The 12526-nt window shown below is 38.9% G+C and overlaps 1 protein-coding gene across 1 annotated transcript; it reads left to right on the plus strand.

The window, feature by feature from the left end:
• Window positions 1-12020, plus strand: LOC128030064 (BMP-binding endothelial regulator protein-like). Its single transcript, XM_052617549.1, has 14 exons — window positions 1-1000; window positions 1600-1685; window positions 2524-2623; window positions 3092-3174; window positions 4336-4426; window positions 4621-4703; window positions 5268-5367; window positions 6282-6517; window positions 6618-6722; window positions 7286-7331; window positions 7583-7909; window positions 10140-10476; window positions 10706-10836; window positions 10943-12020. The coding sequence occupies exons 1-14, from the start codon at window positions 910-912 to the stop codon at window positions 11122-11124; spliced, it is 1998 nt and encodes a 665-aa protein (XP_052473509.1). The 5' UTR covers window positions 1-909; the 3' UTR covers window positions 11125-12020.
• Window positions 12021-12526: the final 506 nt, after the last annotated feature.

The raw sequence follows: 12526 nt of genomic DNA on the forward strand, positions 1-12526 counted from the left end.
GAAGAACCTCTACCTTAGAAGCAATTCGCCTCAGAACATATCATTCTTTAAATGTAGGTAGACCAGACCTGTTTGAGCTTCATATCTATTTGTATTAATTTGATCTTTGAAAAGCAGATGGAACAATCCACGGAGACACTTCACTTTCTGAAGACACTTAGCACCTACTTTGGATAATGTTCCATGAATGAAGGTCATTGTTATTCTAAAACGGAGAATTACACGAAAAAGGCATGTTCCTATCCATCTTCAGTGCCTTCACAATAGTCTGAAATTCTTGTTTGAGGAGAATGTTTCTCGAGTGTGGCCACTCTGAAAGCTGAGGTTCAGACAGGGGCGGATCTCATACACCTCAGCACACAACACATCTGACTGTGGGATTATAAACCCACACGTGCGTTTAAACAGAGAGGGCCAGATATCCGAGGACGGACCTGCGCCGCGGGAATGTTTAACTGCAGCTCTGGAGCTGGAGGAGAACCGGCGTGGCCAGAAATGCCCAGCAGTGCGCCTCCGTGCGTCTGTCAGAGAGGAACCGGACACCGAGGGAGCGCGCTCTGACTGGATATCTCTGTTTGGATCATGGCAGTGTCATCTCTCCACGCGCGTGTCTCCAGAAGACCTCGGGATCTTATCTCGGATTTAAACTCTTTGTGGAGTTTGTGACCTTCACACCTGGATCTTCGGGAAGTTGCCTCGCTGTCGACCTGTTTTTTGGGGGGGACTCTTTTAGTCGTTATAACGTTGAGCTGATTGTCCACCGCGCGCGTTCGCCGAAGGTTTCGGGATCGAGTCCCTCATGACACCCACGTCCCCTTGTGTCTGGATCTTAACGAAAACCACAGACTTTGGATACTCGATTTATTTATTTTTTTCTCTCTCCCCTCATGCGTCCGGAGCGAATTTAGGATGCTGTGTCTGTCTCCTCCAGTAACCTACAACCTGTTATTCTGGTTTTTAATTATCCAAACACCACATTTAACTGCACCTTTAATCACCGGTAAGAATCATAAATGCTCATTAAGGAATAATAAAAAAAAAAACAGTCCTGCATCAATCATTATTTGTTTCATTAAAATGTATTTTTGAAATCTGGTTGTGTAAATTTTGATATTTTATCATTTCAAAAAGGCACGATTTAAAACGGCCAAACAAGGTTAATGCAGTTTTACCTTACTTTGGTAGTGTTTAGATTCGAGAATTATTAATGAAAGGTAGTGAAAAGATTTTTAGCAGTGTATTCCAGTAACTGGTAAATATAAGTGTTTTATCTGCATAATGATTTTACACTGTCCGTGTCGCAGGGTATGTAGCAGAAGTATCTCCATAAAATAACTGCCAGTAAGTGTGTGGTTCGTTAGTTTAATTAGTATTACTCGGTAATCACTTAAACACAGAGCAACACTGTTAAATTAAGTATGGCCTACCTCCCGGTAGATATTGTAAACTCAAATCAAAAGTTTGTACACCCTTATTCACTCATCTTAAAGTGGTTTTGGTTATTGCAGGCTTTAATTCCTCTCTTTATGGTTGAATAAAATGTTTAAAGTATATGTCTCGTGTAGACGTTTGTTTATTTTATTTTCGTTTTTCATTCAGGTACGGAGGCTAGCTGTGAAAACGAGGGAGAAGTGTTACACATCCCCAACATCACAGACAACCCCTGCATCTCCTGCGTCTGTCTGGTGAGATCACCGTCGAATATTCATAGCGCACTGTACAGAAGTCACATGACTAATAACACGCAATTTCTGTTGAAAAGAGCAGAGCGGAGTCGCAAGTGCAAACAAGATTTTGTAGCTTTCACGAATTTTTAGCACATTAAGGGTCAATCAGATTAGAATAACCATAGAAGAGATATTCAGTAACTATTTCTGAGATATTTGAAGATTAACATTTAGAGAAGTTCTGTAATAAAATAAGAATACAGTCTTTGATATAACAAAAACAATAATAATGTACTTACTACAACTTCATAATTTACATACTGTTCAAAGGGAAATATATAGTACTCATTCACTCTTTGGCTGCTGACTTTGTAGTGAGAATTGTAAATGTTGCATATGCAAATTAGTGATAAATTGGAATTACTGTAATCCGCATCTATCCCTGTCCTGATCCCTAAAATCTGCATGGGTCTATGTTATGTTATGTGTCTGCGGCCCATTACAAAGAGAATGACATGAGAACATTGTGTTAAGCATCAAGAGTCGAACAATGTGCTTTTTCACAAGGTTAGTGTGTGAGAGCCGATATGATGGGTTGATGAATGTCTCGTATTGATTTTGTAGCATGTGAGTTGATGAATAGAGATCAATACATCAATACAATATCTCTGTGAGATGATGTTTCTCTTTATGCACATGCATTTGTCTGCTGTTGATGGGGATGTCATGAATTAAGATGATCTATAAAGAAAGCAGTTCACATCCCATACAATGTGACATGGATGTCACACTGTCAACAAGTAAAATTATTACACACAGTACTGAATGATTGTCCTTTATTTCTCTGTACGGACAGAATCAGAAAGCAGACTGTAAGCAGGAGAAGTGTTCGCCGCTGGCAGAGGACTGTGCACTGGTGGTCAAACAGACAGGAGCCTGCTGTGAAAGATGCAAAGGTCAGTTCAAACCTCCTGAAGAACTGATCCATGAGAAATAACTTTCTACTTCTCATTTATTATATCTGGGCTCACAGACGTCTTTAGTTCTTCAGTCACAATGTATAGTTTTGCTATGATTAGCATCACTGCCACCTTATGGTTGAGAGACGCATGACTCTTTACAGCAGAGGTCTTGATTTTCCCTCTTTCTCAGGTTTATTTGACTGCAGGGCTGCTGGACAAATGGGTTTCCTTAAAACATCTGACATTCTTGTAATATGGATCTGTAATCAATATAAAAAAAAGTATAATCAATAAATAATGTGCAGATGATGTTCAGACATATTTTTAATATGAAAGCCAGTTAACAATGGTGACTGCAATTTCTGAGCGAAAATTATTAGAAAAGTAAATCCTACACCAATTTTTTTGAGCGTACATAGCTTGAAATCATTTGATCTGAGCATTTCTTCTCTCTCGCTGCAGGTTGTCAGCTAAAAGGGACGTCCTACAACAGTTCTCATCACTGGACCAGCCCTGTGAAGCCCTGTGTCACGTACAGCTGTCAGGTGCCTCAGTCTCATTAAAACCTTTAACACTGGGAATGGAAACACGTCTTGGGAATGGCTGAATGGATTTACTCTGTTAAAGTTACCAGCTGTGAGACATGTAGTGTAGTAGTAGAATAAACCGAGTGAGGCAAGCTGACTGCTTTAATAAACTACTGGATTAAATGAGAAAGTTTAAAGGGGGGGTGAAATGCTATTTCATGCATACTGAGTTTTTTACACTGTTAAAGAGTTGGATTGCCATGCTAAACATGGACAAAGTTAAACAAATTAAGTTGTATGTTTGAAGGAGTATTTCTGTTCCAAAAATACTACTTCCGGTTTGTCACAAGTTTCGGAAAGTTTTTTTCGAGTACGGCTCTGTGTGACGTTAGATGGAGCGGAATTTCCTTATATGGGTCCTAAGGCCACTTCTGCCGGAAGAGCGCGGGCTCCCGTATAGCAGAGCATTGAGAGCAGAGACATTCACTGATCAGAGCGAGAGCGTCGCTAAATGTCACAAAAGGAGAAGAAAGACATATTTCTTAAGGATAATGCAGTCCCAACGAAAAAGGGTCACGATCGTGTGTTGGAACCGCAGGCGGTGAGTAAAACTGCTTCAAATATCTCTGTGGTGTTAATAAATACATAAAGTGGAACTTAGTCATTTTCCAAAACCGCAAATATATACAGTTTCAGTACATATCACATAGAGACGTCGTTGCTGATGCTGCTCTTGTTAAATTTCAGCCTCTGGATCTGATTCTGGATCATAAATATACGCTGAATCTGACTGTTAGCCATGGTTTGTTTTGGATGTTTTTTTCCTCACCGTAATGTCACAGACGCTCTCAACGCAAAAGCCTGCTCTCGCTCGTGATTCTTTAGCTCCTCCTACACGTCACGCCTCCAGCGGCTCGTGTTTTTCCGGGAAAAATCGGTACATACTATCTTTCTCTTATAAATATAATAAAACTAAAGACTTTTTGGAGTTATGAAGGATGCAGTACTACTCTATAGGTACTCAAGATTAACAGGATATTGAGTGAAAACGAGCATTTCACCCCCCCCCCCCCCCGTTTAAGTTACTGTACCATAATGAGAAACCACCTACCAATATAAATCTGAAAGTAACCTTTGAAGGGCATGGTGAAGTTCATATGTTTCTCTTTCTTTGGACAGGAAGGTGTCATCACTGAGGCAGAAATGAGGTGTGTCATTCACTGTAAGAATCCCAAAATGCATCCAAAGAAATGCTGCCCGACTTGCCCAGGTCAGTCGGTGTTATTACGTGTCTCTTATCTTCTTATACAGTGCTTTTCCCCCTAAAAATATAAGAGAAAGGAAAACTTCAACCATTTAAAAACAAGCCTATTGAATCAGAATGTAAACAGAATGTGTGTGTGAATATCTCTCAATCAGCCAGATTCTCAACCTAGTGCTTGTTCATGTTTTGGATGTTCACAGGGTGTATTTTCGAGGGGAATTTATACAAAGAAGATGAAGAATTTCATCCAGAAGGGAATCCCTGTATTAAATGCATCTGCACAGTGAGTTTATCTGCTGAACACTTAGCCAGCAACCCATCTCAGATTGCAAATATAAAAAAATTTGAACATTAAAAATAATTATAATTATTATAAAACGAATAGGTTACAATGGGGCTAAAGAAACATCTTAATAAAAAAGTACTATGATTGCTGAAAGAATATGGTATGTATTCTTTGACTGGACATTGATGAAGAAACATTTTGTGGGAAAATAAATCATAAAGTGGATTGTTTTGTAGAATTTTTTTTATAGATATATTAGATGGTGAGGAGGGCCTTAGCAGCATGGGGCAAAAGGCACACAGTAGCTGAAGTAATGTTTGGCAATCACCTCAGCAAAGTTTATGATATTTTACAATTACAAAACAATATGGTGGTTTCATTATAAATATGTGATTAATATGTAAAAAGTGGATACCCAATATAATAAATCATATTTCATTAGACCAACTATATCTTACCATGTCATGTCAATAAATAAAAAGGTCAGCCAGCTATTTATTATCATGTTAATTATTGTGCCTTTAACACAAAGATGTTAGTATGTTTTTATGTGTGTTTCAGGGAGGGCAAAGCATGTGCCATAAACTGGTGTGTCCTGTTCTGTCCTGCCCATCTCATCTCACCCAGACTCCACCGGGCCAGTGCTGTCCTAGATGTCGTGGTAAATTATCTTCATCCAAAAAAAAATCAACACACTTCAAGAAACCTAGAATTTAAGTACACACTTGAGACTTTCACAATGACAAATATCATACACTGCCTGTATTATTAGCTATTTTCCCCACATTGCACATGTGGCAAACAATCCAATTACTATATAAAAGTTCAAATCAGAAATGTAGTTGTTCACCATGATGTATTTAAATGCAATTCTGAGGACATAAAGTTAGTGAATAATGAATAAATTGAATTGGCTCATTAAAGTTCAAAATTATTCAACCCCCAAATGTAACATTTTGTAGAGAATCTTTAGTTCTTTATAACCTCCAGTAAACACTGCCTCTATGTGCTTTCAAGCTTCTAACACTTCTCTACTGAAATCATAGCCCATTCCTTGAAAAAGCTTGATTAAAATTATTTTCGCATATTCAAGTCAGCCTTCTCTGTTGTTCTTGATCAAGAGTTTAGTGTTCTTCTTATACTCTGCATTTAAGCGTTTCCTCCTTTCATCAGCTCATCTGGTCTTTGGCAGTAAACTGAGGGGTTCTCTCAGTTGCTCTAATCAAACATTTTATTCCTCTTGATGATGTTGTTTTGTCTTCATATGCCTCAAAAGTTTCTCTAGGAGCTTTCAGTGTCCTCTTATAGCCATAGACGTTCTAACGTAATAAAACCATTTCTTCTCTATAGCTTTTGCGAGAGCTTTTGACTTGGCCTTGTCTGCTGCTCAACTTTAGCACATGCATGGCTTGAATAAATAGGGGTTGAATAAATATGAAAGCTGTATTACAAAAAACAATTACATTATATGTTGGCATGATCACTTTTAATATTCCGTTGAACTGTTATTGATAATTCTGGATCTTCAGAAAAGACTGCTTTCATGAGAAATGTCTCTCCGTTTGTCTTCTCTAGGTCAGAGGAGGGTGTTTGACTTGTCGCCTGGCAGCTGTCTGTTCCACAGTGAGGTCTATGAGAACGGTACATCCATCAGCAATGACAACTGCACCACCTGCACGTGTGTCGACTCTACGGTGCTGTGCAGGAAGAGATGCTCCGCGCCTGGCAGCGGTCACGGCTGTGAAGAGTGCCAGTCTCATCTGAAGATGGAAGACGTGAAGTACTGCAGGGTGAAGAGCAAAATCTATAGGGTGAGGCATCCAAGAACAGGGACAAATAACCACACGTGGACAACTAGTCGAAAAATCAGAGGAGAATGAGTGCATATATCTTTGTCTCTTCCTGGTTTAGGATGGTGACAGATGGTCGTCTGCTAACTGTTCTCTGTGCACCTGTGTTAAGGGGAATATTGAATGTCAGCCCAAGATTTGTGTTCCTGTTACCAGCTGTCCCTCGGTAAGTGTTGTTTTCCAAAGCTCATAAAGACACTGAACCACAGTTTTTATCTGAAGTCGTCTGTACGATTTAGACATATTGTATTATATAGATACTGGAGAGAACATTTAACTGGAGAACATGTTTACCTGAAGAGAAAGCACTCTCAAGCTCCCCAGCTGGGCATTTAAGTGCTTGGGTAAAATTTAATCTGGCCAAAAACTCGGTTGCACTTTATTTTACAGTATGTGTACTAACATGTACTTATAGTGTACTTACAGTGTATTTATCTAAAAAAAGTTTTGTAACACAAGGTAACTACATGGGGTAGGGTTAGGTTTAGGGGTAGGTTCAGGGTTAGTACCACGTTATTACATAGTTATTGTAATTACTATAATAAGTACATAGTATGTACATGAGGAACAGGACTGTAAAATAAAGTGCTACCAAAAACTCTTTGGTGGACACAAGTCCTAAATATTTAGTATCTAGTTACACTCAGCACTGCCTGTGGATATTACAACAAACCTGTCTGATTTCCTTCGTCTCCCTATGTAAGTCTGTCTCTATACAATGTTTTCCAGAAAAAGATATTGAACCGAACTGGATGCTGTCCTGTTTGCACTGATAGTAAGTTGACTTCCTCACAAGATGTTCCTGCTGTGAATTTCAACAGAATAAAACTATTTTCAGAAGCTTTGCTGTTACATCAATTACTACTACGGTCAGATCTTCACTCACTCAGCAATGTAACTGTCAAGTATACATTAGAAGTTCCATGTGTGCCATCAGTTTGCATACAAATATGCAGTTTTCATTTGACACACAAAGTCAGTGTTTCACTACAAACATCCTCTCTATTGCTCTTGTTGTAATTCCAGAGCCAGGTGTGTGTACCGTTTTTGGAGACCCTCACTATAACACTTTTGACGGCCGCACCTTTAACTTCCAGGGCACGTGTAAATACGTGCTCACTAAGGACTGCTCCCCAGCGGCCAGTTTCACGGTGCTGGTGAAGAACGATGCCCGTCGCACACGCTCCTTCTCGTGGACCAAATCAGTGGAGCTGCACACATCAGGCCTGAGCATCAGCCTCCACCAACACCTGACCGTCCGTCAAAACGGCACACGCATCGCACTTCCCTTCCACAGCACAGGGGTCCACATTGACCTGGATGGATACCTGCTCAAACTCACCACCATCGCAGGTAAGGCCAGTATCCTGCTGTGGGATTTTCTATCATAGGTTGATTTGCATCCGTTTTTGGAGAATCAGAGGGATTCGATTGTGACTGAGTGACTTCCATCTCAGTGAGTTTATGACCTTGCTGACTAAATATATTCGAAAGTGCCATTGAAGTATTGTTTTGTTTCTGGTACTGTTACTGACGAGTGAATTTCTGAGGATTTGACAAGCTATGGTTCTGCTTGGATCTGAACCAGATGCAAAGCTGCCAAATTTCGATTTTTGTGTCTCGTCAAATAAATCTGAAATATGAGACAGAAGTAATGAATTTCCATGCTGGTCCAGGATTGATTATGTGACACCAGCTTCAGACTATTGAATGTAAGTCTTTTTCTCAGGGAAAGTATGCATGAAAAGATATTATAATACAAGCCCTGAAAGGATAAAGAAAGATTTACACCAATTTACAGGTTCTCCATGAAATAGAAATCTTCTTCTGAGTCAGATAGTCAGTTACTCAGTTGATACAATACAGAGAAATAGTTTGGAATTTTGTGCATTAATTTGATAAAAAATGCATAAAAACAGATTTGAATCTTATTAATTTATTTTATTACTCTGGTGACTTCAGTGTCACGTGATCTTTCAAAAACCATTCTGACTTGCTGATTTGGTGCTCATGAAACAAATCGTATTATTATTAATGTAAAAAAAAAAATACTTTTTGTAAACTGTCATATATTATCTTTCAAAAGTTTTGGGTAAGATTAAACAATAACAAAAATAAAAAATAATAATACTAATACTTTTAGTCAGCGAGGGCACAGAATTATTCAAAAGTGGCTTCAAAGAAATGGTGTTCTTTTGAACTTTATTGACCAAAGAATGATGACATACTGACCAAAACTGATTTGTGTCAGCTAGTGGGATTCTGCTTTAAGGTGCACTGTGGATATAGTGTATTAACTGAAGGAAACTACTCTGAACCAACCTAGTGCCTTGAACAAAGCTGACCCTTGGATCGGCAACAGGATTGTGATAAGATCATCAACTTTCCAATGTGTTCATGATATTTATCTGTAAGCACCGTTGTGCTTGCAGCTCAAATCAATCATCCCAGCGTGCACAGAGAGTATAGGAGGGTTAGAGTTTGCCACCCCTTTTCTTTTCAAAAGAGTGTGTTCGCCCTGTTTAAAATGATTATTCAATACAAATGACAATTACTTCCAATTTAGCATGTTAGTCAAATCACATTTATTTATAAAGTGCTTTATACAATGCAGATTGTTTCGGAGTAGCTCGACATTATTACACAGTAAACTACGGCACATCAGTAATGAAAATAATTCGATTTGAGCTGTAAAGCATCTCCACAGAAGATTATTAGTCATATAGTCATTATTCGGCTCAATTTAGTTCAGTGTTATTTCAGTTCCGTTCAGTTTAATAACTGTCAACCCTGCAAACATGTCCACTTGGGGCCCACATGGGCCTCACTTGGGCTAGTTGGGCTTTGGCTGGGCATGGGCTCAGAGTGGGCTTTGTTGTTGGGCCCCACATGGGCAGTAGATGGGCTAAACTCAGTGGGCTCCAGCTAGGGCTCCACAAGATATTATGTTTTTATATATATATATTCAAAATTAATTATGTCAGACATGGATGCTTTTTTTAACAATGTTGCAAAGTTCAACAATCCTGAAAAGAGTTCAATTCAGCCGTAAGCTGCTCTACAGAAGACAGTTGTGTCAATATTCAGCTCAAGTCAGGTCAGTGTTGATTCATTACAGTTCAATAACTGTGTTGATTTTGTAATGGCGACATCATTATCCAGTACAGTTTTGTTCTCCACCAATAGTGTAAGTGCAGTTTAATCGATAATATTACTGAATATGAATTGTCTTTTTAAGGAAATTTTTGAATGGGAACAATAGATAAATAGGTTGCTGTGCAGAACATGCCCATAGATTTTTCAGGATCCAAATTGTAGCTCGATTTGGTTTTTGAATGTTCAGGGAAAATTGTATGTTAATGTATTGTATGCTTTCTTAAAAACTTTTTTGCCTTCACTGTAACAAGTGAGTTTTTAAAAGAAAAAATAGTCCACGTAGTATTTTAATTACTTTGATTGCTAAATGGTTGTTTTCAAATGCGGCTTAAAATAGATTTAGATTGTTTGAGAAGATCAAACTGACACACAGGCAAATGCAGCATGTTTTCCTCTTCCTTATTCTTCATCTCGGCTGTGTCATCAGGCCTGGAGATCACATGGGACGGGGACAGTCTGGTGGAGGTGGTCGCAGCGCCCCATCTGAAGGGGCAGCTCTGTGGGCTGTGTGGGAACTACAACGGTCAAAGGCGGGACGACTCTCTAGGAGGAGACGGCCAGTTTAGGTTTGACGTGGATGAATTCGCCGAGTCTTGGCGTGTGGAGGACAATGAGGTGTGTAAGGCACCGAAACGCAGGCCCACGTCCTTCCTCTGTCCCGGCACAGTCAAAGTAAAGCTGCGTGCACACAGAACGTGCCAAAAACTCAAGTCCTGGGAGTTTCAGAAGTGCCATCCTGCTGTAGACTTTACCTCTTTCTACAAGTAAGTTCCCCAGACTTATGAAATTATCAAAATGTATTAATAATGTGCATTTGCCATTATATTGTACTACTCTAGATAGGTTCAGGACTTTGGCATTTTAATACTGAATACGTAAGTGTTTGTAGAGCAGAGTAACATTAAACTGGTGCCAGTAAGTTGATGAACACTTCAACGTACAACACTGACACTAATTCGTTCTCTGTCTGTCCCCATGTCTTCCTCTCTTCAGGTCATGTGTAACAGACATGTGTGAGTGTCCAGTGCATAAAAACTGTTACTGCGAGTCGTTTATAGCTTACAGTCGAGCGTGTGAGAGAGAGGGCATTCGAGTGCACTGGAGACCGGAGCTCACCTGCATGAGTAAGTCAGGCCGGACAGACAGGAACTCAAACCCTCATTCATTACATAGTGTTTTTATTGTTGTATCTTCTTCATATCTGACTAGTGTTCATTTCTCTTTTTTTAGGCACACACTGCAAACATGGGGCAGTTTATGACACATGTGGACCTGGCTGCACTAAAACCTGCAATAACTGGAATGAAATCGGTCCCTGTCAAAGGCCCTGTGTCGCTGGCTGCCACTGTCCGGCCAGCCTGGTCCAGTTTGAAGGCCACTGCATTAAATCGACATCCTGCCCCGTGCGATGAACCTCAGGACTATAAACGCAGAGGGCTGCAAGAGATCCAAACACAGAGGCAAAAAGAGCACGGTGAACCCTGAACCCTGCTTCCCTCAGCAGTGAGACTCGCCAGTATCTTCTAAATAAGCTTCTCTGTGGGGACTCCTCGCTCTATGTGGATTTCTCATAAGTGGTGAATACCAAATCCTTAGTGCCTTACTGAAGTCTGGAATGAACTCAGTGTTACCAAACAAAAAGGACCAGAACTGGACATTTTAAGTTAAGTGTGGGGTATACAGCATACATAAACTATAGTATTATCCATTTATTGGGTCAGCCAGTATTTAATACACAATGTCTTTACTGAAAGGGAAATTATTTATGTATTTGTTGTTTTTGTAAAGTCAGGTACTCAGATGTGACTTATTATAGCATTAAAGAGAAGTGTACTTTATTTGTCCAGCCAAGAGTTCATACACTGATGTATGTGTTATTTTAACGGTACATTTCACTTGACCCATTAATATACACTTGACCCATACTATATATAACCAGTATAAAGCTTATATACTTTCACAGGAAAACATTTTTAAAGGTTCTCTCATCAGGAAGTGCAGTGTGATGTTTGTGCACACAACTCAGGTTCAGAGATGTCTTGTGTTGATTCAGGACTGGGTACATAGATTGACATGCACCAATGGTAGAGCCCTCCCAAAAAATTTAAATTAGCATTATATAGATTTTGCTGGGAAATTCAGCTACTTAAGAGTACATAAAAAATGGACTTGTAGGGACTGTAAATAAAAAAAAATAAAAAAAGTGTTAATAGTGTTGAGTGTCCTGTAGTTCAGTCGAAATCTGGAGATCAAGTGTTAATTTTTGAGCTACATTAAATCTGACTAAAAATAAAACATTCTCCACAATCTGAAAAGACATCCGAAAGAATGAGCTTCATCAATGTAATGCAATAGTTGACTCGTGAACTTTTTTTTCCATCAAAAATTTTGTTAAAAAGTATGTTTGTATAGTTTTTGGTTATAGATAATATAACTGATAACCACTAGTTTTTACCTTTTTCCAATTATATTGGCACCCTTGGTAAATATGAACAAAATGGACTGGATTATTTCTTTCACTGAAAATTTCACCTCTATATTAAGTAAAAAAAAAAAAAAAAAAAAAAAAAATTGATTTATTTTTCTTTAAATTATTGTGGAAAGGTTTAGGGTGACTAGTTATGCAGAAATGTGGAATAAAGCAAAGTTTATATCCAGAACATTTACCTACAAATTCTCAAGAGCAATCATCTTACTGAATCAAAAGGCATCATTTACTCAACCTTCATGTCATTCCAAACCTTGATGACTTTCTTCTGTTTGCTGGTATTAGTTGGGTCTCGGGATTAAAAAGTTTTTAAAACTATAATATGA

Source organism: Carassius gibelio, chromosome A16, assembly GCF_023724105.1.
Source record: "Carassius gibelio isolate Cgi1373 ecotype wild population from Czech Republic chromosome A16, carGib1.2-hapl.c, whole genome shotgun sequence".
NCBI lineage: Eukaryota > Metazoa > Chordata > Actinopteri > Cypriniformes > Cyprinidae > Carassius > Carassius gibelio.